Source organism: Lepidochelys kempii, chromosome 11, assembly GCF_965140265.1.
Source record: "Lepidochelys kempii isolate rLepKem1 chromosome 11, rLepKem1.hap2, whole genome shotgun sequence".
NCBI classification, from domain to species: domain Eukaryota; kingdom Metazoa; phylum Chordata; order Testudines; family Cheloniidae; genus Lepidochelys; species Lepidochelys kempii.
The window spans coordinates 18,368,334-18,395,323 of NC_133266.1; the positions used below are offsets into that span (position 1 = coordinate 18,368,334).

The 26,990-nt window shown below is 41.0% G+C and overlaps 2 protein-coding genes across 10 annotated transcripts in view; one reads left to right on the forward strand and one right to left on the reverse strand.

The window, feature by feature from the left end:
- Positions 1 to 9,897, reverse strand: part of MAP3K19 (mitogen-activated protein kinase kinase kinase 19) — a 29,656-nt gene extending 19,759 nt beyond the window's left edge. Inside the window, exons 1-2 of one of the 2 annotated variants that reach the window (XM_073305319.1) lie at positions 9,238 to 9,897; positions 7,552 to 7,950 (exon numbers count right to left, since the gene is read on the reverse strand). The gene's annotated coding sequence lies outside the window, so the exon portion shown is untranslated. Of the gene's footprint in view, positions 1 to 7,551; positions 7,951 to 8,658; positions 8,699 to 9,237 lie in introns of those variants that run through there. The other variant, XM_073305321.1, reaches the window with a different exon arrangement.
- A 1,027-nt stretch (positions 9,898 to 10,924) lies between these two features.
- The window catches only part of RAB3GAP1 (RAB3 GTPase activating protein catalytic subunit 1), a 49,735-nt gene continuing 33,669 nt past the window's right edge, over positions 10,925 to 26,990 (forward strand). For 4 of the 8 annotated variants that reach the window (XR_012154220.1, XM_073305326.1, XM_073305327.1 and 1 more), the window contains exons 1-5: positions 10,925 to 11,106; positions 11,186 to 11,241; positions 13,614 to 13,689; positions 17,043 to 17,175; positions 26,440 to 26,518. Coding sequence is in view for 7 of the 8 variants with exons in the window: in XM_073305326.1 (XP_073161427.1) it covers positions 11,059 to 11,106; positions 11,186 to 11,241; positions 13,614 to 13,689; positions 17,043 to 17,175; positions 26,440 to 26,518 (392 nt within the window). In the remaining variant the exon portion in view is untranslated. Of the gene's footprint in view, positions 11,242 to 13,074; positions 13,109 to 13,613; positions 13,690 to 15,059; positions 15,103 to 17,042; positions 17,176 to 26,439; positions 26,519 to 26,990 lie in introns of all 8 variants that reach the window. The other 4 variants (XM_073305331.1, XM_073305329.1, XM_073305328.1 and 1 more) reach the window with 4 other exon arrangements.

The following is a 26,990-nucleotide window of genomic DNA, read 5'->3' on the forward strand; positions in this document are numbered from 1 at the left end:
CTGTTGCTTGTATTCAGGTTTATGAGAAATATATTTCTATTCAATATAAAATTGATAATTTATTTTATCAAGATCATTTTATGGAAAACATAATATTTGTTCTCCTGCATATACTTATTTCACTGCTGAATAAAATAATTTTGATAAAGTTAGACTGGCCTGAAAAAGTATTTTCTATCCTTTTTCTTATAACATGAACAAACTATGATGAAAAAAAGCCCTATGTTTTCATAAAGGGCAACCTGTAAAATACAGTAGCTATTTTTAAAGCTATTTCTATAATAGTTCATCAATAAATTCTTACTTTCTTGATTTTTAGAAAAAATCCTACCAAAAAATTAATCTTTAAAAGACCCAGTTTCCACTTTTCTATTCTCTTTTTTCCATTGAGATACAATTTAAGTGTGAGGCACCTTATCTCACAGCTTCTGATACTCTGACAGATTATGTTCTGTGTTTCAGTGGTGGACAGTGTTCTGGATAAAGGAATCTTTGTACTATAACAAAAGTCAATGAATGATTCAGCTTGTATTTCTGCAAAAGGAAACCCTAACTCATCTTTAATATCTTATTAAAAGATATCAGACTTTAACTGTAAGTTAGAAAGAATAAACTCAATGATATCTAATGACCAGAAATATTTATTATATTTTATCTAAATATGTGACTAATACATAGACTAATATCTAATACAAAGTCTAGAAATACTATGCAAAGTTATGTTCTATAAAGTTTAGATGCAAACTAGCATGCTCAAAGATGCTACAAATTTCAGTTTTTCAGATTTTATTTTGCTATTACTTGGACTCTTGCATATAAAGAAAGTACAGCATCTTAAGGTACAAACAAACACCTGTTAAAATGAGAATTCAAAGTATAAGTTTGCAGCTCTTATTTTGCTAGGTTTTGCAGGTGCTCAGTACTTAACGGCCCCCATTTGCTCCCATCAAGGTCTACAGAGACATTTGACATTGTCTTAATAGGAGTAAAATTTGACATTACATTTAAGAGTCTATTCCAAAGCCCAGTGATGTCTATCAGAATTTTTCCATTGACTTCAGTGGGCTTTGGATCAAGTCCTAAGTGAATTTTTTGCTTGTGAAAGTGAGAGACAACTAGCACTAATATATAAGCTAGGCATTGTGCAAATTTCTTCATATTACTCTGACAGTGCATCTTGGTCATGATTTACAGCATGTAGCTGCTATCCCAATGCTGGCACTTGAGTGAGGAGAGATTGGCTGTTGTGTGGTGGCTTTGTGAAGTGAGCAAACAGTAGCCAAGATGAGATCACCATATTTATTTTCAGTCTTCACTGAGCTAGAATTTGAGTTCTGGTCTTCAGAAAGTGTTTGTGCATTCCTCTTCCTAAAAGTAGTATAGTGGTAACAAATAATTTGTCATTAATGGGGTACATATAAGTTTGGGTCTCCAACCCCTTACCAGACAATACATGGAGCACCAAAACTTACAGCCTTGAATGACATGGAGGAAATCTTTGTCCATTGAGGTCTACGGCAAAACTGTCATTGACTTCAATAGAGCTAGGATTTCATTGCAAAATGTAGAGCAGCTGCAAAATATGGGAGCAGCAAAACCCTCCAACCACACCACAATTATATGTGCATCACTCACACTTAAACTCTGGGAGGTTTGCACTGGCCAAAATGTGTTTTTTAAAATATCTTATTTATCTTATGCATTTTTAAAGAACCTCTCATATTATCTGGGTACTATGGGTTGGCTCCTGCTCCCATTCAACTCCATGGAAAAATTCTTATTGGCTTTAAGTGTGCAGGATCAGGTCCTATTAGAATAAAAAAGTACTACTACTAAATAGGGCTATTTATTTCTTTGCTTACTATTTAGAAATAGATTATTCAAAGGTTGCATAATGGAGAGAATCAACTCCTTAGCTGCAGAAAGCTCTCACCCTCTCTTTGAGTCTTTATAAACCCCATGGGGTAGACTAGTTCTCAAAAAACTTTAGTTATTCATTATTGGCAGATCAGGTAATGCTGTCTGTTATTAAGGTTGCCTGACACTTCTCATTACACGTATGTCTGCGCTGCCAGTGGCAACGAGTCTTCAAATGCAGGTCAACAGACTCAGACTTGTGGGTCTCATGCTACCATGCTAAAAATAGCTGTGTAGCCAGTGCTTTTAGGTTGTGGACTGGGCTGGAGGTTGGGCTCTGAAGCCCACTCCCCTCCCTCAGTCCCAGAGCCTAACTCCAGATCAAACTGAAATGTCTACACAGCTATTTTTGGTGCTGTAATGTAAGACCAAGGATGTCTACCCTGCCTTGGAGGCTCGCAGCTGCTGTCTGTGTAAATGTACCCTATAAGACCCTGTTTTCAGTTACTTATAATTTTGCCAAAATTTAACTGTTTGAGCTGAAATTTTACATGATAAGTGTCTACCTCAGGCTGAAATTGTCTGAAATTTTTTAGCTAAAAAAATTCAGCCATTTCCAAAATTGGCTCGGGAAAAATATGTTGTTTTGCCCATGCTAAAAAAATCTGGCAACTTTTCCGTGTAACAGCTCTTGCAACCCCATGCTTGGGAGCCTGAGCTTGGAATTTTGCAGGAGGTAGCCTTTGTGTCAGGGATGTGCCTTTTGCTATCCCTATTTGGCTAATTTATAAGCCATGCAAATTTGGCTAAACTATAAGCTATTGGAAAATCACAATTTGCACATGCTCAGGAGAGACTTGCTAGAGTTTAACAGAAAAGATTTCCAAAGATTCTGTGTACACTGAACTTGCTTCAGATTGCATGTGTCATCTCTATAGACAGCCCAGGGCTACAGGGGCAAAGCTGGATGTTCCCTGGGATGGCTGCTCCATGTGGAAAGGCTGAGTAGTGGCACCAAAAGCAGGGAGCCTATCTTTCTTGTGCTCTCAATGATGCCCCTTATCGCATCCAAGCAACATGAAGGAAGAAGTTGTTTGATTAAAATGCAGAGGGGGTACAAGCTGGACCACGGGACAGAAAGGAGTAGATTGGGACAAGGAGTCTGGTGAGTCTGGGACTGGAGAGGGGTGGAAAGAAACTTGCACTTGTTGGGCAAAGAGACTGGATGTGGGGAAGGGGAGAGACTAGGAGTGGGAGGAGAGATTAGGATTTGGACAGAGAACTTTGAAGGGGAGTCTAGGACAAGCTGGGCAAGGAGAGTGGGATTGGGATCAGAAGCCTGAGGAGTGGAGACTGGGACTGGGTAGATGAAGAAAATGGGATGGGAAAGAGACAGTACTGGTACAAGACAGATTGGGGGTGATGAAGCAAAAGGGGTCAAGCATGTGGGAAATAGGCAGAAGAGTCTGTGCCTACTACAGCCCACATCCCACCAGAGCATGAAATGGAATCCAAGATTCCCAAGTCTCACCATTCCCATGCTGTCAGCAAACATCTGTGAAACCCACTGGTAATGTGTGTCTCAAGTCCATCTAATACTGGTCCACATAGAGGATGACACAGTTTAGCACACAGTAAATAAGATATGGAGCCACACACTGATCAGTGAAGAATATAAAAAAATAATCAATATATGCTCTTTAAGTGAGCAATGTCCATTGTGTCCACTAAATGAGGCAGATGTCCTGTGGCAAAAATAAATGTGATTACATCATTAAAGACTATCATGCTGCCTACAGACACGGGCAGAATTAAGGTTGCACAGTCTGAAGTTGAATGTCACATAGGACACTCCCTACTGCCACCTCAAGTTATTGCTGAGATAATTGTACTGTGTTTTATGAGCTGTAACTTGTGCACAACTTAGCACAGTATTTGACTTAAAAAACAAAACAAAAAAACTACACTTTTCCTGGTAAAGCAGGAGGATTTATAGGAATGCACACATGGTTGGGAATCAGAACGTTCTAAATTCTTATCATAGCTTTGCTGATTCACTGTATGGTCTTTTCCAACTCACTTTACCTTTCTTAGTTTCCCTGTTTATAAAATGGAGCTAATAATACTTACTCACCTACCTTATTGCTACATTGTGAGGCTTAATTAGTTAATAGCTGCACCATGCTTTTCACTTATAAAGTGCTATAAAAATAGTAAACAATATTGTTAAACGAAACAACTGCACTATCAGCAATGGAAAGTGTAAGAAGAATACTGAGAGCTTTGGTGACAGAATAATAGCTCTGTTTTTGCAGCATTCATCTTGTGAAAGTTTGCTAAAAGCATCACTCAGACCTGAAGAAAAATGAGATATAACAGTAGTTTAAAGAACTGAAAAACCGATCTATGTGCTAACTGTAGTCTGACTTTGTAGACCCTGGACACGGATACTGCTACCAGCAGGAGCTACAAGAGAGGGCTCAAAAGAGATTCCCCTCAGGAATCCCAAATAATAGCTCTAGATATAATTTGATATTTATAGATCTCAGTGTCACAAGCATGAGTCTTTTCATCATAAAGCGATTAAACCGCGCCTAAGCAACTGTTTCCATATTCTAATTTATGCTGTTACAGTATTTCAAAATTTCATTATGAATTTTGAAAATATGTTTCTTGGTAGATTATATTTGTTAGTACTTATGAATGATTCGTTAGCAGTTCTTTTAGAAGTTCTACTGGTCTATGGTTTGTTCACATATCAAGATTTTCAAATATATCCACATTTCTCACAGCCAGCATTACAAAAGCCAGACCATGTTGATTTGAAAAATTTATGTCCAGAGACTTTTCAGATGCCTTTAAAACAAAAAATATTATTGTTTCTGTGTGCTTTATAAATGTATTTTCTGTACCTTATTGTACATTTTTATATAAAATTAGGAACAAAGGGCTACATGCTTGTGTAAACTGTTAACAAAGCTTTAAGTTACAGGGGACCAATGTAATGTAACTATTTTAATTACAATGGAACTTAGTACTGTAGATGATACCTCATAGTTTGCAGCAATTATGTATTTACATATTTCGACTCCTGGAACAACTATGTAACTATACTTAGGACTTGTCTACATGATGGGTGATGCACTCTACTTGGGTGTGATTTCTAAAGCACGCTAGTGAGTTGCACATTAATTGGTCCATGTGGATCTGCTGGTGCACACTAAAGATTCCTTAGTGCATTTTAACCTTGTACTGTTTCAAACAGCACTATCTTAAAGCTCAACATCTCAGTCTCCTTAGATCAAACACATTCATGTGTGTTTTAGAAATCACATCCCAGTAGAGCATTACCAAGCCATGTAGACAAGCCGTTTAGTAGATCCAAAAGAAATGACCAGCAGTGCAGTTTTAGGAGACAAACAAAACTCTAGATTCACATTTCACATTTGTTACTGTGGCCTAAATGCTGCCTTCATACATGTGTATGTCATTCCCATTGCAGTCAATGCAAACTGCCTGTATGTGCATCTATATATCTGTGTTCTTATGCCACAGCTGTGTATATAAAATCATAGGATTGGAAGGGACCTCGAAAGGGCATCTAGTCCAGTCCCCTGCACTCATGGCAGGATAAAATGTTATCTAGAACATATTAGCATGATGGGCTCAATCCTGCAAAGTGCTAAGCATATTGGCCACAATTTGGCAAAGCACATAAGTACACTGTTAACTTTAAGCACATGAGCAGTCTTGCTGATTCATTGAAGTCAGTAGGACTACTCCCATACTTGAAGTTAAGCATAGGTGCTTAAATATTTTTCTGTATCAGGGCCAGCGTGTTCAGCATCTTGCAGGAGTGAACTCTAAGGTAAGAATTTGGGTTTAGCTAGGCACGACACAGTAACAGGGGAAATATTGATAGAAATCCTGGCCCCAGTGAAGTCAATGGGATTTTTGCCTGTATAAACACGTTAATTGTTGAGTGAATTATTCTGCACATTTTAAATGCCACATCCATTGTCCCTTTATTGGGAGTTTCTTTATGGAGAAAATGTTGACTTTTCAATCAGAAATCAAAAGCTGAAAAATTTCATTCAAACACTGAAATATCAATCAAAACTTGGTTTAAACTGAAAATTTTGATTTAGAAATGCTGCCCCTATACCTCATGGGGATTGCAGTTTGGTGCCTCATGCCTCTGTTATTTAAGGGCTGGCTAGACTCACCTCCCATGATCCATGACAGCATAGCTCCCAGGGGCACAAAATAGTCTTAACCAAATGGAGAATCAGAGCCTGTTTTTCCACAAAGAGATATTTGACTAGGCTCATTCACAGGAAGAAAAGTACAATGAAACCTCTACTTAACTAACCAGTAAGTGCTGAAGGAGGTTTAGGTCACCTTGCCATGCTGATTACAATAACTGCATCTGGGGAATATGGACTGTTCACAGTTGACAGACATTTCTCGTGCACATGATGTTTTACCACAGGGACAGCTGTCTCATTGCTATCATTAAAAAGAATATCTGTTCCTTTTGCAAGCAAAATCCAACAATCTACAATGCCATAATAGGGATATGATTACACAAAGATCACAAAAGAAGTTAGAGTTACAAACTGTTAGAGGTGGTGTGAGGATAAATTAAAGCACAATGAAGATGTAAAACCTCATACAAGTGTCTGATTATTAAAATAAAAATAATCTTAATCACAGCAGCGCTACATGGATTTGATTGCAATAGGCTTGATGGTTTCTCTCCCTTTTATTCTCTGAATAATAAATAATTAATGGTATTTCTGTTTATTTTTTCCAAACCTGAAGGATATGGAATGAAATTAAAAGATTACAAGTTAAAATAAATAAAAGAAGATATTGATAGTATTAGTAAATATTATGGGAGTACATCCAAAGGCCCCAATTTAAGCATTATATAATTAGCCCATGGAGCTCACTGCAGCAAGATAGTGAGTCAAATGTACTAGTAAGTTTCCAACAAGTATTAGCTGTGCATAATAAAAATAGACTCCACTTTTTTAATTTTATTTTTAGCACCAACAGTGAGCTAGGTGCAGTAAAGACTAAAATGAAAAGTAATATCTTATCAGAAGAATTTATAATCTACATGGAAAATGTACAAAGGAAGGAAGAGATAAGATGCAATAAAGAACAGAGTGACTGAACAATTAATCTGAACACAGAGTTTGTTCAATTTTTTTTAAGGCTTCTTTGTTTTAAAAAAATGCTATGTTTTAGAGTTAAGAAATTCAATTGTTGGGTTACATAATGCTTGGTGAATTGAAGACTAAAATCTGCAGGCCTTTAGGAAGAGCTGAATTTTGAGGATGATATTGAAGAACATAGTTGAGGCAGGTCATGGTAGGATATACTTAAATGGTTGTAGTAAAATCCACATGCTCCATGATGGTCTGGAAAGAATTTCTCCCATAGTATAGTAATGCACCACTAAGTACATTGTTAACAAGTGTTATAATCTCCTTTGAAGCATCTAGAATTAGTCAGAGACACAAAATATTGAACCAGATTAAACCATTAATCTGTTCCAATAGAGCAACTCCTGTGTTTCTCTACCTAATTGTATAACTCTCCTCATGTATTGTGTGGCAAAACATATCCCCAGACTGTGTCTACCATAGAAAGAGGGATAAAGAAGTTTCCATTTTAACTACTCACCAGGATGAGCACTGAATGTGGAGAGGCAGGGGCACATTCATTTTATTATTGTGAGCACTGACAGTATCCTCCATGCTATACAAGACACAAAGACAACCCTTGCCATGAGGAGCTTACAATCTAAAAGACAGACACAGATAACACAAGACATGCTGGGAGACCTATAAAGAGGTGATAACTTTGGTATGTTTGTTTTTTACTGATTTATTTTGATCTCTCTCCTTTTATATAACATTGGGGAGTAGAAGGCATCTAACAAACCAGAGAAAAAGGGACCTGAATATATGCCTTGATGAAGTCAATATACATTTGCAGTATTGGGTAGTAAATACTTAACTTTAAGATTCTCTTCAGCTGCAGTGATCAGAGTTGTACTTCCAGTTTCAGGGTGCTGAAAATCTAGGTTTCGGAGAAATGATTAAACTTTAGAATATTGCTGATGATGATCTCCACATCAATCTTTGAAGTTACCTAAAGGAAACCTTGGAATAATTTATTGTTCTCTTTTTTGTTCCATAATATTTTTTTAAGATTAAATTATTCCACTTGTGGTAGAGATTCTTAAGTGCTTGCATTGTTGGTGTTAATAAATTATAATAATAATATTCACAGTGTTCCTTATAAAGTTTTTATCACACTAACTAAGCCCTAATAATTACCTTAAATACAATACATTTTTATAGTATGTTTAAATTTTTCAGCCTAGCTATACACGCAAGAGGTGAGGTGAGGTGAGGTGGGGTGGGGGTGGGGAGGACAGGGACTAACCACTAATTAACTGTAACATTGATTTTGTTTTGTTTTACATTATGGATTCCATCATACAAGGTAACACATACCTTTAGCTTAATAAATGTCAAAGTGGCAAAGTAAGAGTTCATTTTCTGCTTCATGCAACTAAGATCTTTTATACATCTCATTATTTTATCTCCCTTTATTTTATTTTCAGATGAGCTCACAGCACAACTGATGGGAATGGAAAAACTGCCTAATGTCACAACATTAAAAAACAAAAAAACAAAAACAACAACAACAACAACAAAAAAACCACTGAGAAAATGTTGGGCCCAATTTAACTCCCATTGAATTCAATAAGAATTTTCCTACCGTGTACTGTTAAAGATGAGCAGGCTTAGGCCCTTATTCCGTTAACTAACAGGAAAGCATAATTGCTAGAACAAGTGCCACAGCACCCTCTACAGACTTGTTGATAGTTATCCCCAGGGATTTATCTTAGATGAAATTCAAGTTTTTATAACAAATTGCACTTTTATATAGCACCTTTCATCCAAGGATCGCATAAAATTTAAAACACAATAATATTAAGTCTCACAACAACCCTGTGGGATAGGCAGGTATTATCCCCATTTTAAACATGGCTAAACATCTACCGAGAAGGTGAGTGACTTGCCCAAGGTCCCACAGTGAATCAGTGCAAAGACTGGGATAAAAGTCAAGACTCTTGATTCCCAATCCTCTATGCTAATCACTGCACAACACTTTCTCTTGGTGTACATTAGCATATGCATTCCATTAAACTGGTTTGTAAGATTATAACTAGATGGTGATCTCCTCAAGATTTTGTCTTTTTACTTTATTGTAAATTACCATGCATAATTGTGGAGCTCCATAAATAATAACTGAAAAGAATAGGTTCTGTAAAATATGCTGAAACACTGAGCTTACCTAGAGCTTGTATCAAAGAGCAAGTTTTGAAACAGAGACACCAATCCGAAGAGCAGCTAAATATAATTTTTTAGGTCACAGCTGTCCCTCTTTACTGGATATCAGCTAATTCACACAGTGATTCTGTGTACTTTGATTTTATTTTCTGGGTAAGCTTCAGATTGCGTAGCCAACTGTGTTCCCATTATTAAAGCAAATTCTTCTAGAATAAAATCCTTCAGGCAGCCACTGCTACAAGCAGGCTGTTTAGTTTACAGGCTGTTGCCAAGGCAACTGTCCACTGGGCATTTTGTCTGGAGAATTGTAAGTTGGAGTCTCAGCCTGCTGCTAAGTTGCTTGTAGATGCACTCAGTGACAATTAGCATCTCACTCCCTGGCCCTTTCTCCCCCCATGGCACTGCTGCCAGATTCCTGGCATGACAGTTCCTCCTTAGGCAGCACAGCAACGAGTCGGACCTCAGGTGGCTTCTATACCAAGAGCCAGGTGGACATGATCTCCTCTTTTAATGCCCTGTGGGACAGCTCCTGCAGAGAATCCAAGCTGGCGTCCACCTCTCTGTGCCGCTGCCCTGGGTGCAGGAATAGGGCTGTCTCTGAGGAGGGGGGAGGGACGGAGCGGAGGGGCAGGGCTGTCTCTCAGGAGGGATGTGTGTGTAGGAATAGGGCTGTCCCTCAGGAGGGGTGTGTGGGGAGGGACGGAGCGGAGGGGCAGGGCTGTCTCTCAGGAAGGATGTGTGTGTTGCGGGGGGGGGGGGGGGGTCTGTGTAGGAATAGGGCTGTCCCTCAGGAGGGGTGTGTGGGGAGGGACGGAGCAGAGGAGCAAGGCTGTCTCTCAGGAGGGATGTGTGTGTAGGAATAGGGCTGTCCCTCAGGAGGGGTGTGTGGGGAGGGACGGAGCGGAGGGGCAGGGCCGTCTCTCAGGAGGGATGTGTGTGTTGCGGGGGGGGGGTCTGTGTAGGAATAGGGCTGTCCCTCAGGAGGGGTGTGTGGGGAGGGACGGAGCGGAGGGGCAGGGCTGTCTCTCAGGAGGGATGTGTGTGTAGGAATAGGGCTGTCCCTCAGGAGGGGTGTGTGGGGAGGGACGGAGCGGAGGGGCAGGGCTGTCTCTCAGGAAGGATGTGTGTGTTGCGGGGGGGGGTCTGTGTAGGAATAGGGCTGTCCCTCAGGAGGGGTGTGTGGGGAGGGACGGAGCAGAGGAGCAAGGCTGTCTCTCAGGAGGGATGTGTGTGTAGGAATAGGGCTGTCTCTGAGGAGGGGTGTGTGGGGAGGGACGGAGCGGAGGGGCAGGGCTGTCTCTCAGGAAGGATGTGTGTGTTGCGGGGGGGGTGTCTGTGTAGGAATAGGGCTGTCCCTCAGGAGGGGTGTGTGGGGAGGGACGGAGCAGAGGAGCAAGGCTGTCTCTCAGGAGGGATGTGTGTGTAGGAATAGGGCTGTCTCTGAGGAGGGGTGTGTGGGGAGGGACGGAGCGGAGGGGCAGGGCCGTCTCTCAGGAGGGATGTGTGTGTTGCGGGGGGGGGTTCTGTGTAGGAATAGGGCTGTCCCTCAGGAGGGGTGTGTGGGGAGGGACGGAGCGGAGGGGCAGGGCCGTCTCTCAGGAGGGATGTGTGTGTTGCGGGGGGGGGTCTGTGTAGGAATAGGGCTGTCCCTCAGCAGGGGTGTAAGGAGAGGGTGGTCTCGGAGCGGGGAAGGGAGGCATCGGACTGGGCTGAGAGCAGCGGGTAGCTCTGTGTGCGAGCCCCAAAGCTGGGGGCATTTCCAAGGGCTCTCTCGCTGCCCCTCCCCGCCGTCCTGCTCCTGCCCTCGCCCTCCTCCCGTGATCCTATGCGCGCTACTGCCCGGTGGCTGCACAAGATGGCGGCGGACAGCGAGGTGAGTCTCCCGGCCCGGTCCCCCGCCGATTCCTTGTAGCCCGCCCGCACTCACCGCCTTTCCCCCTCTCTCTCCGCAGCCCGAGTCCGAGGTGTTTGAGATCACGGACTTCACCACCGCCTCCGAGTGGGAAAGGTACGAGACCGCCGCTCCGGGCTCCGCATCTCTCACCCCTTCCCCGGCTGCGCGTCCTGCCCCCCGCCCTTCCTTGCGGTTAGCGCCCCTGCCCGGCTTTGCACGGTTAGGGGAAGGGGCCCTCGGAGCGGTACCCAGTGTAACCCCCGGTGGGATGATTGCACAGCGCGGCGGCGTCCTCCCCCGCCCCGGCAAGCTGTTGCCTGCCCTCAGGAACCCCTGGGAAAGGCAGTATGGCCTCCCGAGTCCCGCTCCTTCCCCTGAGGCCCCGGCGTCGTGACTCCTGTGGTGCGGCCCCACACGCCTTAGCGTTTTTGGGACCAGTTTCCCACTCCTGTTGTTAACCCCGGAATGGATCTACTTGTGGGTGTGCTGGCGCAGGAAGCTGGCAGCATTTTAACCGTCCTGTTGCGTAGGTCTGACCGAATCAGGTCTAAATGATCCCGTGGTAAAATAGCCAGTGGCTTCCTGGAGCCTTCTCCCTCCATGCTTCTCTCAACTGCTGTCACCGCTGAAGGAGAACCAACAGTAGGGTGTCTTTCAGAAAAGCTAACGTAAAGACAGTTCTTCAGAGCAGGAACTGCATTTTTGCGATATTACTCCATTGCAAACACGATGTCAGTGTTTAATGTGCACTATGGTATTTCCTGTGTTCAGTTCAGTGCAGAGAGATGTGCTTGTGTGGTTAAATACCATTATCAGTTTTGCCTGGGTAAATATTTGACAGGGAACAATTTATCTTGTTTTGGAGTGTTAGAAATTTAGTCATCTTTTGTTGTTTGCTTATTTAGAATAGTAATCTGGACAGTGTACAGAATGGATTTCTGCAAATGACACAAACTGGGAAGTTGATTGAAGTGCTGGTTTGTTTGTATGCAAATGGAATGAGCACAGAAGAAAATTGACATTTTGTAATTAAGGTTGATTGGATAGTGAGAAGGTGCTGTCCCAACCATAAGAATAATTCTGAGTTGGAATATTGAAATGTTAATAAAACATACATGAGGCCTAATCCCATTCCCAGTTAAATCAATAGAAGTTGGATTGACCCATCACCAAGTTTGTGTGTGAGTGAACTCCCTTAAAGTGAACATATTAATGTAAAGTACCAGAAAATAGATTATAAAGAACAATCTTACATTATCTACATGATTTTATAGGCCTCTTCCATCTCTAGTTTTCATGATAGAAGCTTAGTCCTCTTTCAAAGTTTTATAGTCTGCTTATGTGTTAAAATCTAAATTTGGGTTCCTATTTGAATAATCCATGGTATGGAATTTTGTTTGTTTAAAGTGAATATTTCTAATTGATTCAAAATATTTGGAGGGCTTCTGGTGATTACACTAAGGTTTCAAAGAATGAAGTCTGCCAGGGAAAAAAAGTACATACCAGAATCTCTTCCCATTATTTTTAATAATTAGTTTAAGTATGCATTTTCAGCTGTTGGAGACTGAGAACATCACTGTTTGCAGCTAGTGTTGATTTATTGACTCTTGCATTTGTTGGCTTGGTCATTTGGATTTCTGATATTTCTGAGCAGAATGAAATCAACTGGGGAAAGTGTTTGTTAGCTTGCTGTGAGTTACAAAGTATGAATTCAGTTTCTACTAAAACTCATCCAGAAAGCTCAGTAGACTTTCTAAACTAAGAATAACTTTTGCGGGGTTTATCGCTGTCACCAGAATCATAAACTAAAATTACAGCTTTATATCTGTATGGTGTGTTGTGTATATTATTTGTTAATTACAACTTTGAAATACTTGAGAGAGAGAGAGATTTCCTGCTCAGACTCTAGCCATCATTCTCTGTTCCATGCTTCCCCTTTTTGTTCAGATACTGGATGATGTAAGCAGCACTGTACTGTACAGTAAGTAGGTTATTTTAAAATTAACTTTCCAAGTGTATAATTCCTGAGCTGGTCACTAAGAGAGACAAAATCATTCTGTTTACAAATTACTTAAAATTTACAATACTATTTGGGTATCTGTAGGTACATCTTTGCCTCTCTGCTCAATGGAATGTTTGTGCCTATATCCTGTAGATCAGATTGTGAGCCCCTTTATTTTACTGTGGTGGTCAGTGAAATGAAAATCTGAATGAAGTGTAATTTCCCCTGAAATAGAAATACTGAGTGGAACTATGCATGTGAGTAGTTCACCAGTGTAAACAAGAGGCTCACAATCAGGCACTCTGTGAGAGTAAGGCTTAGTATAAATGAAATAGAGAAAAAAGAGAACCATTTTTTCCCCTTGTAATGAGTTGTACAGTGCTCATTTTTCAGGAATTTCACTGTATTGTACTGTCACTTTTTGCAAAATAAATTCTAATGTAAACTCCGTTTAGGAAATACTAATAATTTTTCTCCCCGCTAGATTTATTTCAAAAGTTGAAGAAGTTTTGAATGACTGGAAACTTATTGGGATTTCTTCAGGCAAGCCTCTAGAAAAGGTCAGTTTAATTGCTTCTGAATTTCTGTTTCATAATTGGAGATGGCATGTAATATATAGTGTGCATTCGTATTTACACTTCAAATTTCCTTGTATTTGGCGGACTAAACTTTGAGGTTACTTACAGCAAGAACAGTTTTCAGTGGGAATTTTACTTGAAGAAATGAATCTGTGTGGTCAAAATTAATTGTAAAGTTATGGAGATATTGTTATATTGTTATATATGTTAGGTTGGTAATGAGTAGACCTTTGTGTGCTCCAGTGTTCTTGTTCCTGGATTCAGAGTGGGAAAGGCATTGTCCAGGTTCCCATTTGAGTTCTCAAGGATCTCTGTTTTCCCTTCACTCCATGGCACTTAACCTTTATGATGCACGGATAAAAGTCTCACATGACTCCTTAGAGCTAGTCAATATTTGTCCGTATTTCATTACAGAGGATGCAGTTGTGGCTCAGGCACTCCACTCCCTCAAAGTCTAAAAAATACTTAGGGTATGTCTACAAAAATAGCGGCACAGCTGAGAGCTCTCCCATTGGCATAATAAAACAACCTAGGTGAATGGCAGAAGCTATGTCAGTAAGGGAAGCTCTCCTGCCAACATAGCGCTGTGCACATGAGTGCTTATATTGGTGTAACTTGTGTTGCTCAGATGGGTGGTTTATTCACACCCCTGAGCAACATAAGTTATGCCGACACAGGCTGTAGTGTAGACATTGCCATAGTCTTTGCAGACTTCCTTCTCTGAGCTTAGTACACCAGAGAGGAAACTACCCAGATATCTTGCACAGCAATGCAGAGAAATTCTTCTGTACTGAGTGGGCTGGCAGCTACATTTTTCAAAGGGAGTTTTATGAAACTAAATTTGGTGTTCAGGACGCTGTTTTCAGGGTTAAAACTTGGTTATCTAATCAAATACTTTCAATCTTAACTATTAATATATTCCTACACGTTAAGGTTGAACTTGTCTCTTGAGTTGTGTAGTCCAATAATCTAGTGATAGGAGCCCTATAACAAGTAAGAGGATGGTGCAAATCAAGGAATCCTCTAAATAACTTTGTTTAAGCATTACTATATAGAAAAGTAGAATTGTTGTTAATCATACATATGCAATGTTACTTAGTGATATTTACAGTCAGCGTTATGCAGATATATTTTAAACAATGGTCTGACTACTGTTTCTTCATCTGAAACTTGATTGATGTTTGTTTTTAATACACAGAACTATTTACAGTTCTCTGAAGAATAGAATTGTGTAATTACTGAGGTCAGATTCAAGATGAATATTAGAAACAGAAAAGTATTTCACACCAAATATTGGAACCAAGCAGTATACAGTAGACATAATCTCCTAAAGGAGCTGTTTTGTCTTTCAGCACAGCACTGGTGAACACTGAAATCTGTGATTTTGTTGGAGAGGTATACAAATGCCTTTGAATTGCAAGATAATTCTATAGGCTGTTTATTTAGAATAACCAGACCTTTGAAATGAACATGCTTGATCATAGGAAGATTTGTTTTAATATTTTAACTTTGTAAAGCGTTTTGGGACTCCTTTTTTATTAATCTATGTAAAATACGTATTGTCCACACCAGAAAGATTAATTCTGTAGGTAATACTTGCAATATACTTTATTGCTGATCTAAATGCCCTCTAAGCTGTGTGGCCACGCATCAGGCAATCAAGGGCTGCACAGGCTGGTATAGGTGCCTTTCCCCCAGCCCTGGAGTGGCTGTGGCTGGGGAGAGGGCTGGAGGGAGTCCTCTTTTCCTGCCGCAGTCCCGGGGCAGCCTGCGCCCCTGTTATGCTATACAAAGCACACAGGGTCTTTTATAAGAGAGAAGGCAAATATGCCATATTTATTGAAAATACAACAGTTAGCATATGCTTTTCAGTCACACAAACACATGCACACAAGTCCTGCATATGGTCTTTATAGTTACCAGTCTGTAGTAGCTCAAGTCAATCTAATAGCCAGTTAGATGGAGTACAAGTGAGGAGCTAGGCTCTGTCGGTCGTGATCCGATGCTCTGCAGGACTGAACCCAGAGTTCCCTGGCAAAACACCCCATCTTTATCGTTGTAAATTCCCATTTGAGTCCATGCATTTTGCAATGTCAGCCTGTAATCATTAGTCCTTAAGTGGTGTTAATCTTGGGGTTTTCTGCTGTTATCATTTGATGGTTATTGTCGGGCTTCCCATCGTTATCTCCTATTTGTTGTCTTGTCTTCGGGGGTGCCTGCCTCACCTCTGAGGTTGTCAGTGCTGCTAACATGTTTAGCCTCAGATACAATGGATATTTTCTGATGGTCTCCTGGTATTTCCAAGTCTCTCACTTTTTCTTGACCATCTGGACATTTGTGATGGCTTTCACATCTTATCTTTTCCTGATGCATGCATTCCTCATTTACACAAAAAGTCTCTCACAGAAACCTTCAAAGGTATACAGAATACACTGTAAATTAAGTCTTGCTAAATCTTATAACTAAAACAGTTCACATTGGGGCTTCAGGCCCTCAACATTTCTCTAACCTGTTTATTATAGACACAATACAAAATCCTGTCATTTACTTACTAAACCTTAAAACAAAGAAATGTATATTTAACTAGAGTGCCTAATTTGTAATACATATAGGAAACCATAGTAGACATTATATCTTATCCTAAAACAAAAGGGTGACCATAATCAGTCATAAGGACTGTTCTGGTCTGTCCCAGCCTTAACATCAGTACAGACACTGGCAGTCTGTCAGATGCATTCCTACCAATGTCCCAGAGGGTCATTCCTTTCTGCTATTCAAAAAGGGTGGCTGGTAAAATGAAATCAAGACATACATTAGTACCTCTATTCTTATAGTACAATTATAAAATCCTGCTCCTACACCACAAACCCTGCATTCCTGGCCTCATTCCAGAGCCCGCAGCCCCGTCCAGAGCCCTTACTCCCCCACACACCCCAACCCTCTGCCTCAGCCCTGGGCTTCCTCCTGCACTCCAAACCTCTCATCCCCAGCCCCACCCCAGAGCCTGCATCCCCAGCCAGAACCCTAACCCCCCACACCTCAACCCTCTGCCCCGTCCCTGAGTCCCCTCCCACACTCCAAGTCCCTCCTCCCTAGCCCCACCCCGGAGCCCGCACCTGCAGCCAGAGCCCTCACTCCCCCCACACTCCAACCCTCTGCTCAAGCCTTGGGCCTCCTCCCACACGCCGAACCCCTCAGCCCCACCCCACATCACCTCCATATTGATGCACATAAAATTCATTCCACACATGGATGTAAAAAATGGGAACATTGTTGTTGAAGGTTAACCTAAATCTTCATGACCGAATAATATCGTATCCCTTTTCAATATACAGGGTGTATACACCACTGGAATATGGGAGGAGAAATCAGATGAAATTTCATTTGCTGACTTCAGATTCTCCATTACTCATCATTATCTTGTGCAAGAAGCCAGTGACAAAGATGGGAAAGAGGAGTTGGTAGAAGGTAAATGATTGTTCTTTTAATTGGTATAGGTATAGGGTAGATGGCATTCAGAAATTACTCTTCACTGTATCATGATAATGTAGTATGAAATTTGCAGCACATTAATTTGACTTGTCTAGAAAGGTCAGAGGTCTGCAGATTATGCTCTCAAACCACAAGGTGCATGTCTGTTTGTTCAAGTATTTTGCAAACTATAGTTTCCATGTAGTATTGTTAGTTCGTTCTCCCCAAAGAACTTGAGTTGTTAGGTTATAAAATTAAAGGTCCTTAAAATTCAGCTGTCTGGCTGTTATCTTGGTATAAAAGGCAAAAATAGCAAGTGTTACAGTTTTAATAAAACTTGTGGATGTTCGGAACAGTGTTGATCACTCTCTTCTTAATATCTCTGGGAGGAAACCTGAATCTTATGTCCAGTTGGGTCTTTTTAAATCTAATGTAAATACTGAATGTTAGCATTTTGCGTTAGTGAAACATTGTGGTAGTGATGAAAGAATATATTGTAGCCTAACAAACATACCAAAGCTTTATAATGGTATGCTTTGTTCACTATAACATTTACTCTTTGACACGTTAACAAATGCTGAAGCAGAATTAAAGCTGACAAACCTACATGGTTTAATTATTTCATTATGAAAAGGACGTGAATGTGTGTAATTGCAGTTTCCAACTACACTGTCCTCTAAAGGTTTCTCATCCCTATGTAAACCTTAAAATCAAAGTACAGTAAATTTAGCTCCTCCCCATTTACCCACCAACTGTAAAATACATGCCTCAGAATTTGAAACTGTCAAGAACAAGTAAATTTTCAGTCTCATTATATTAACATCTCAAAGCCCCTGAAGACTTCTCTTCTTTTTCAGACATGCAAATGATAGCCAGTATATGTTTGCATTATTTGATTGTCAATGTCCTTGCATGGACGGTCCCTGTTCTAGCTCTCTTTCTGATATATCTTGACTAATGATTAGAAATGGCCATAGCAGGAGCATCTACTATTATGGTGATTTCCTTAATGATGTGTTTCAAAACTGTTACAGATTAAGGCAAGAAATATTTTTTTTCCAAAATATTTGGTAGCTATGCCTTCTCAGTAGAAGAAAGTCCTTTTTAATTTAAAGTTACATTAGTGCTAATGAATGCGCTAGACTGACAGCTGTGAAGGTTGAGATGAGGTATGATGGAGCTGTTGAGTGATGCCATTACAGTACAAACGGGGATAAACAGTAACACCATCAACACGTTAAAATGATCACTTTGAAATATTTGCATTAGTTTCTGTTAGTTTAATGACCCTCTCTTACTATTTCAAAACATAAAGTTGGATTTCTCTGTGACCTTAAAGCATCACAATGACAATCTAAAGGGTAATAATCTAATAATAATTTTGTACAGATATTGAAACGTGATAGCAGTGGTGACATTTCTAGTCAACGTTATCACCATCTTGTTCATCATTATGATCTCTGTTGAGGGTGCATGGGTTACCAAATTCTTAATTGTCTTGGCATGTACACAGTTCTCTGCAGGGAAGATTGTTTTGACTACTGACACAGTTGATTGTGCAGTGACCGCTACTGGTACAGGCACAAATAAGGTCTTGTAGAAGCTCAGATGCTGTTGGGTCCTTGAAGAATACAGGAAGTAGTTCATCACCCCCATTTTTCCATCCATGTTGCAATGGTATTCCAATATCTGTTTTACCTGTGTATGAAGACATCCAAATCTTTGTTTGCCAAGGTGCTTTTTTGACATGCTCTTCAAAGCTATCCTCACATGGTGAGAGTTTGGCCAATGACTTTTGATGGCTAGATTGAAGTGCAAGCAATTCAGGTCTCTGTGGATCTCCTCTTCTTTCTCGCTGTCGTCATACAGCTCTGCTGCCACCTTCTTTGCTGCAGAAATTGTGGCTTGGCCATCACACTCTGCAAATTTGTCAAGGTCTCTGAAGTGATAAGCTCCCTTTGTTTTGACAGCTCTAAACACAAATGCTTTTTTCCCCTTGTACCAAGTAGGGATGATAGTGTCATATCCTGTTAATGCGTGTACAGCACAAAGTATGCTGCAAAAGTCAGGAGTGTGTCACAAATTGCATGTACAGGTATGAAGCATGGTGCCTAATTCCAGTCCATACGTTAAATGTGTTCAATTTTATGAAAGTAGCGAAGAGCAAGGACCAAAACATCTGTATCAGGTGACCTATTTACTGTGGTTCTTTTAAGATCACAAAACTCAGAAGCCATGTTGGCACATTTCGCATGCAGAAGCATCCTTGTATCTGTTTCCTTTTGAGTACTATACGAGTCCTTGGGCTTCCTCAGCATTTCGATTGGTGATGACTTTGCTGCTTCATCATTGGAAAAGCCTCCAGCAAGGAGGAGTGTTTGTGTTGGGTGTGCCCCTACACTCTCGGGTTCATTTTGACCCATATATTCAGAGGAATTGTAAAAGTGACTGCTTATTGGATACCACATTTAGAAACTTTTCCATTGAGGCATAAGACGTCCACCAATCATTTGGTATTTCTTGCATCCAATCTTAGATCCTGTCTGGTGCTGTTTCTCTGCAGTTTTCACAGAGCTACTGTTGTCATATATGTCAGAAACTTTGATTACAGAATTAGCTTTGTCAAATCCCTTTAGGGCCTGCCTCATGAACTCAGCAACCAATTAATCAAATGTGTGGAATTTGTCTCCAGACATCATTTGTAAGACAGCCATAGTATCTCTGATATACATGATGGTTTCTTTGTCGCATGCTGTCATAAATATAAAGGGAAGTGTAACCACTTTTCTGTATACAGAACTATAAAATCCCTCCTGGCCAGAGGCAAAATCCCTTCACCTCTAAAGGATTAAGAAGCTAAGATAACCTTGCTGGCACCTGATCAAAATGACCAATGAGGAGACAAGATACTTTCAAAGCTGGAGGGGGGGTGGGGGAAACAAATGGTCTGTCTGTCTGTGTGATTCTTTTGCTGGGATCAGGTCAGGAATGCTCTTCAGAACTTCTGTTAAGTTAGTAAGTAATCTAGCTAGAAATGTGTTAGATTTCCTTTTGTTTAAATGGCTGGTAAATAAGCTGGGCTGAATGGAATGTATATTCCTTTTTTGTGTCTTTTTGTAACTTAAGGTTTTGCCTAGAGGGATTCTTTGTTTTGAATCTGATTACCCTGTAAGGTTATTTACCATCCTGATTTTACAGAGTTGATTCTTTTACTTTAATTAAAATTCTTCTTTTAAGACCCTGATTGCTTTTTCATTGCCCTTAAGATCCAAGGGTTTGGGTCTGTGTTCACCTATGCAAATTGGTGACTATTTTTATCAAGCCTTCCCCAAGAAGGGGGGTGTAGGGCTTGGGGGGATATTTGTGGGGGAAGATGTCTCCAAGTGGGCTCTTCCCCTGTTCTTTGTTTAACACGCTTGGTGGTGGCAGCATAGGGTTCAAGGACAAGGAAAAGTTTGTACCTTGAGGAAGTTTTTAACCTAAGATGGTAAGAATAAGCTTGGGGAGGGTCTTTCATGCAGGTCCCCACATCTTTACCCTAGAGTTCAGAGTGGAGAAGGAACCTTGACACATGCTCTTAGGTCATGAATCCTTTCAGCTAGAGCTTCCAGATGATGCCCTAATTCAGCTTTGTCTGTTCTTCTCATTGTTCCATCAGCATGGAAGAGGGACATAGGCCCAGGTCCTGTTGGGTGACGTAAGAACATCATCTCTGCATCTTGTTAAGGACAGGGGCTCTGTGGAAGCCAGTTTCTGGACTTGTAGCTGCTCTGATTGTCCATCCCTTGCCAGATATTTGTTCGTTTTGGCCATGTCGGCAAATGTTTTGATGCCAGATTTCTTGGTGGGGCTGAAGAAGCTATGTGTCCCATTAGAATCAAGTACACCTCTCAAAAATCTTTCCATTTGTTCTTCACCAACATCTACTATTTTCAGTGGAGACTGGTACATCTGATGTTACATGCAGTCCAGTGGATATGTTGATAAGTGCCCGTGGATATGATTCAGGGTAAATGGGATTGTCTTAGTGCTGATGACATAGTTGTCAAGAGCAGTAACTGCACTGAAAAGGGATGAAGAGCATGAGGCAAGGACTTGTTTGTGGACTTCGTCTTCACCACTTCTTGTTAGGTCACGTCTTTCTCTCACAGTATTTGCATATTCACAATATGAAGCTGTGTATTGTCACCTCTAACACTAATACTGGCCTGTGTATAAATTCTGAATTGAAAAACTACTTTCTAGAATATTTCAGATGCTGGTACTGCGTGCATAGACAACTATACATGAAAACATTCTACCAGAGAGGCAAAGTGGATGAAGTTATTTCTTGACCAACTTCTGTTGGTAAAAGTGACAAGATTTTGAGCTCCACAGAGCCCTTCTTCTGGTCTGAGAAAGGTAAACAGAGTGTCACAGCTAAATACAACAGATTGTTTAGCATAAGGAGTTAACACATGTTGCAAGAAACCATTCAAAATGAAGTGGGCAATTAACACCTCTGCAGTCATAGGACAAAGAAGAATAAGGCCTTTTCTACACTACAACGTTTTGTCGGCAAAAGCTGCCTTCTGCTGACAAAACGGGAGGTGTACATACTACAAAGCTACTTTTGGTGGCAAAACTCTGCTGTTTCGTCAACAAAACAAAACCACTTCAAAAAGAAGCATAAAGCTTTTTGCTGCAAAATTCAAGTGTTAGAGCATCAGTGTAGACACTGCTGTTTGTTTTGTCGACAAAGCTGGCTTCCACCTGTATCCCACAATACCTGTGGTGACTACTCTACTCACTGTTTTGATTTCTGCTGCCCTGCAGGCATACGCCCCTCCCCTTTCAAAGCTCTGGGAAGCTGACAGCTGAGCGTGTTTCTCCCTTTGGGGAACAAAGAGCAAATAATTAACATGGAATGCTCCTGTTCGGCTCTGCACTAGGAACACAGTGGTGCTGCTGCGGGCAGACTGCTGCTGCTGGTGGGGGTTGCTTTTGGGTGTATGACTGCTGTGCTGCTTTGACATTCCTCAGAACAGAGAGCTCACAGAACTGGACAGGGTGCTGCTCCCAGCAGCTGAGGCGGTTGTGGGAGAACTGGGAGGGAATCACAGAACTGCAGGCAGAGTGGGCTGCTTTGGGAGAGACTGCTGAGCAGAGATGGGGGCTGAAGTGGTGGGGAGGGTGTCCCCCTGCTTCAGGATAGGTCGGTCAGCCTGCTGTCTCCCCTACCCCCCCACCCCCTTCAGTTGAAAGAGCATCTGACAATCTACTAGGATGCCCCTGGAATGATGGGATTGACAAACCTGCATCATGTGACACCTTACCTGCCCCATGAGACATTGCAAACCCTTACCAAAGCACCCTGCAGCCAGTTGCACAGTGGGATAGCTATGCACAGTGCACTGCTCTCTGTGTCGATACAAGACTTGTTAGTGTGGATGCACACTCCCGACACAAGGATCTAGTGTGGAGATGCAACAGCGGTTTTAATTAAAGCGGCATAACTTTTCCGACAAAACTTTGTAGTGTAGACAAGTGGGTTACAGGTTGTAACGAGACATAAAAGCAATGTCTCTGTTGAGCATGATCTTTGGTGTCTAGCAGAATTATGAATTTAAGCTCCTATGCTTGTCTTTTTAACATGTTGTGTAGGTTTCCTTTGAGGACGAGGTCTGAGAGCTCATATATGGAAGTTGTCATTTTGTGAAAAGTGTTCATCCACAGGTGATAGGGTTTTTTTGTCTTACGGTTTTTCTGTATGAGCTCATTAGAAAGTGTAGTGATAGTCTAGTTTCACCCACCTAGTTGTTGGGGTGTGATCTCATCCGGTGCATCAAATGCCCCATCACAATATGTAGTGTTAGGGCCCATGGATCATGAAAGGTATGCTGCGGGGGTACTGATTGTTGTAGCAGTGGAGATATGGCTACAAGTTTTGCATATGTTGTTTTGGCAAGGTATGGTGCCATTTTGAGTTGGTTTGTCCTGGTCTGTGGGGAGCTTGCTTCTGATGATGATCTTTGTGAAGTAGGGGGGTTGTTTGAAAGTCAGAAGAGAGAGTTTTGGAAAGATTTCTTTTGTCACTTTTTTTTTGTGGAAATTCTTCCTCAAGGTGGCGCATGAAGAGGTTGGCATACAGGACAGCCATCCTAGTACCCACGGCTGTTCCCATGTTTTGGAAAAGCGTGTGTTTGTTTAAATGTAAATTTTTTATGGATATGTGAGGATGAAATGGATGAGTTTGATGTGTTTGGATCGGATATCTGACTGTACATTGTTTGCTACATATGAGGTAGGTAGGTGATGTCTTTGTGATGAGGGATGGTGATGTATAGCAGTGGTTCTCAAACTTTTGTACTGGTGACCCCTTTCACATAGCTAACCTCTGAGTGTGACCTCCCTCCCCCTTATAAATTAAAAACACTTTTAAATATATTTAACACCATTATAAATGCTGGATGCAAAGTGAGGCTTGGGGTGGAGGCTGACAGCTTGTGACTCCCATGTAATAGCTTTGCGACCCCCTGAGGGGTCCTGACCCCGAATTTAAGAACCCCTGGTATATAAGGAGTTGGTAAGGATGTTATGAGAGAGGTGGTTGATGATGTGGAAGTTGGTTGTGTCCAGGAGGAAACTTGCCCTTTGTGTGGTGAATGGTGTGAGGACGATTTCTGAGAGTCCTGATATTCCTTAGGTGAGAGTTCTGTGGCCAGGTATGATGGGTCTGCCTGGGTTTGTGTATTTTGGGAAGCATGTAGGAGGTCCCTTAGGTGGGTTTGTGGGGGATGAGGTTTGGAGTTGTTTAGGGAAGGCTGTGAATATGGTTGTGGGATCTTCTTTGAGATCTTTATAGTTGGTGGTGTCAGAGTTGTTGGTTAGTTACCATGGTTGAGGATTCTGATGGTATACCCTTTGTCTGCTGGTTTGATCACTGTTGGGTGGTTGGATTTCAAAACTGTGTAGCTGACCTTTTTGGCAGTGAAGGGATTGTGGTGGATGCAATGCTTAAGGATTTCACAGGTGATTTCCCCCCCTACCTCCACCCTCTACCCCCACCCCCTCAAAAGCAATCAGTGTAATGATCAAGTATGTGGTTTCCTGGGTTGGTGGGTATCCAATCAGATTTTTTTTCTTATAACTGTTGGTGGGGTCATGGTAGTTGTGGTTGGTGTTGTCTTTGTTGTGAAATAACTCACTGAGGCAGAGTCAGCAAAATAATTCTTCTAGTTGTTCATATGTTAGTATGGTATCGGGTTCGGTGATGGGGCAGAAGTGCAGTCCCTTGGAGAGTAGTTTTGATAAGCTGATGATACTGGGGAGTCATGTACTGTCCATGTGGTGGGTCCTAGTGTCATGGGTTCTCCCAGAAGTGGTATTTTGTGGAGGAGGAGTTGATTCCACTCTTTGTTTTCGTGTTTGTTGTTTTGGATTTCTTGTGTGATTGCCAAGTAGGTTTCTTGAGTTCCACCCCCACCCCTTCCAGGGTGGGAGCATGTGGTGATTTCTTGTTTGAGGTGGTCCCTTCTGGAGTACATGAACTGCAGGAGATGGTTCCTCTTTTTTTTTTTTTTTTGAAGTCCTTTTGCAGAATGTTGACTCCTTACAACAGTCTGTAACATATTAATTTTCCTTTGTCCCATGACTGCAGAGATGTTAATTGCCCATTTTGTTTTGAAGTTCACCATGTGTTATGTTAACTCCTCATGCTTAACAATTTGTTCCATTTATTTAGCTGTGACACTGATTACCTTTCTCAGACCTGAAGATGAGCTCTGTGGATCTCAAAAGCTTATTTCTTTCACCGACAGGAATTGGTCCAATTAAAGATATTGTCTCACTCACATTATCTCTCTTGTATCCTGGGACCAGCATAGCTACAACAACATTGCTTGCAATCTTCTACCAGGAAGACTAGATGCTACATTGTATGTACAAAAGCTTACAAATGGAAAAGCCTTACTTTTAGGAATTCACCTACATTTATATCTAGTCACTTTACAGCACAAACTATGGGCATGCCATCTGCTGATGCACAAACTTCAGTGTGAGACTGATCTGGTCAGCAAATTTTGATTGAAAATACAGAAAACGATTATCACTTCTGAGATACTTTAGCAATTAAAAATGTGATATGAAAATATTTCATGTAAATATATTACAAAATGTTAATATTTGCCATATACTAAACAGCTTCACCATTTTTGGAAAAAAAATACTTGTCTATGCGAATCTAATACAAATCTTTTAATGCGTTGTTGTTTGGTAGCTTTGACCAATAAACACCACATTAAAGTGCTGAAATTAACTTAAACAGTAAATACTGTTGTCATAGTCACATTGCAGTGTTTTTGGAACTGTGCAAAAAAAAGATACTTTTTCCACTTTGGGTACCATTGTTTCACCTTGCCTACAGGCCTTATGGCACCACTTGACAGCTGCATATTATACCTCATCTAAATGTACATAAAATAAGCTTTCAAATGATTATATGGTATGTGTAGGGTGGGTACATTAAACTCCAAAAACATGGGCCTTTTTGGACAACTGCCTCACAGCTCCAAGGAACACATACCATTGAGTAGTAACAGTGCAGAGTTGAATGCAGTGAGCTGAATTTTTTTTTTAAATTGAGCATTATTTTTAATGGTCATTGTCAGGGTAACACCACCTAGATTCTGTGGTGATTAGTGCTGGTCTATTTAAAATACATTGATTAATGGGGCCCAAAGTATTGCCTACTTCAAGAAACTTAAGGTTCCACTGTTCTGCCTTCTTGTATATCTTTCCTTTGATTTTTTTAAAGGAACAAATTGTATTAAACACCCAAAAGGCAATAGACAGACTTTTTGCACATATCTCTTTTTACATGAAGGTATCATGTAGCATGGACAGCTACCTGCAGGAGGTCCTGTGGCTGTGAGTGATGGATCCCAGAAATATGTTGGTTACAGTATAGGGCCTCAAAGAGGGAGGAAAAATCTGAAAGCAGTAAAAACAGGAAGGCAAGCTCTAGGTCCTTAATAGGGATATGAAGTTTTTATTACTATGCTAGGAACTAAATTGTAGTGTGAAAAAACATAGAGGTAAAATTGATTTTACTGGAGAAAAGTTTTCTGTTCCAAAGATTCTGTTCTAATATAATGAATCTCAAAGACTTCTTTAAAGAATAAATTCAGTTAGAAAATTCTCTTTACTTTCACACACACAACAGATTTCCGCTTGACATAGTAAAAATATACCGACACTTAACTTTATCAAATTGTTTCACAGATGCCCTTCCGTTATCTATGCAAGACTTGTTGTGCATGAACAATGATTTTCCTCCTAGAGCCCATTGTCTTGTGAGATGGTATGTATGCATTCTTTAGTCTGTTTTCTTCTATATTACAAGTAACATTTAAACGTATATCATAATTAAGGCCCTACCAAATTCATGGTCCATTTTGGTCAATTTCATGGTCATAAGATTTTTAAAATAGTAAATTTCATGATTTCAGCTATTAAACCTGAAATTTCATGGTATTGTAATTTTAGGTGTCCTGACCCATAAAGGAGGTAGGGGTGTGTGTGTGCGCGTGTGTGTGTGTGGTGGGGGGATTGCAAGGTTATTGTATGGAGGGTTGTGGTACTGCTACCCTTACCTTTGTGCTGCTGGTGGCACTGCCTTCAGAGCTGGGCAGCTGGAGAGCGGCGGCAGCGGCGGCTGACTGGGGGCCCAGCTCTGAAGGTAGAGATGCTGCCAGCAGTGGCGCAGAGATAAGGATGTCATGGTATGGTATTGCCACCCTTACTTCTGTGCTGCTGCTAACAGGACGCTGACT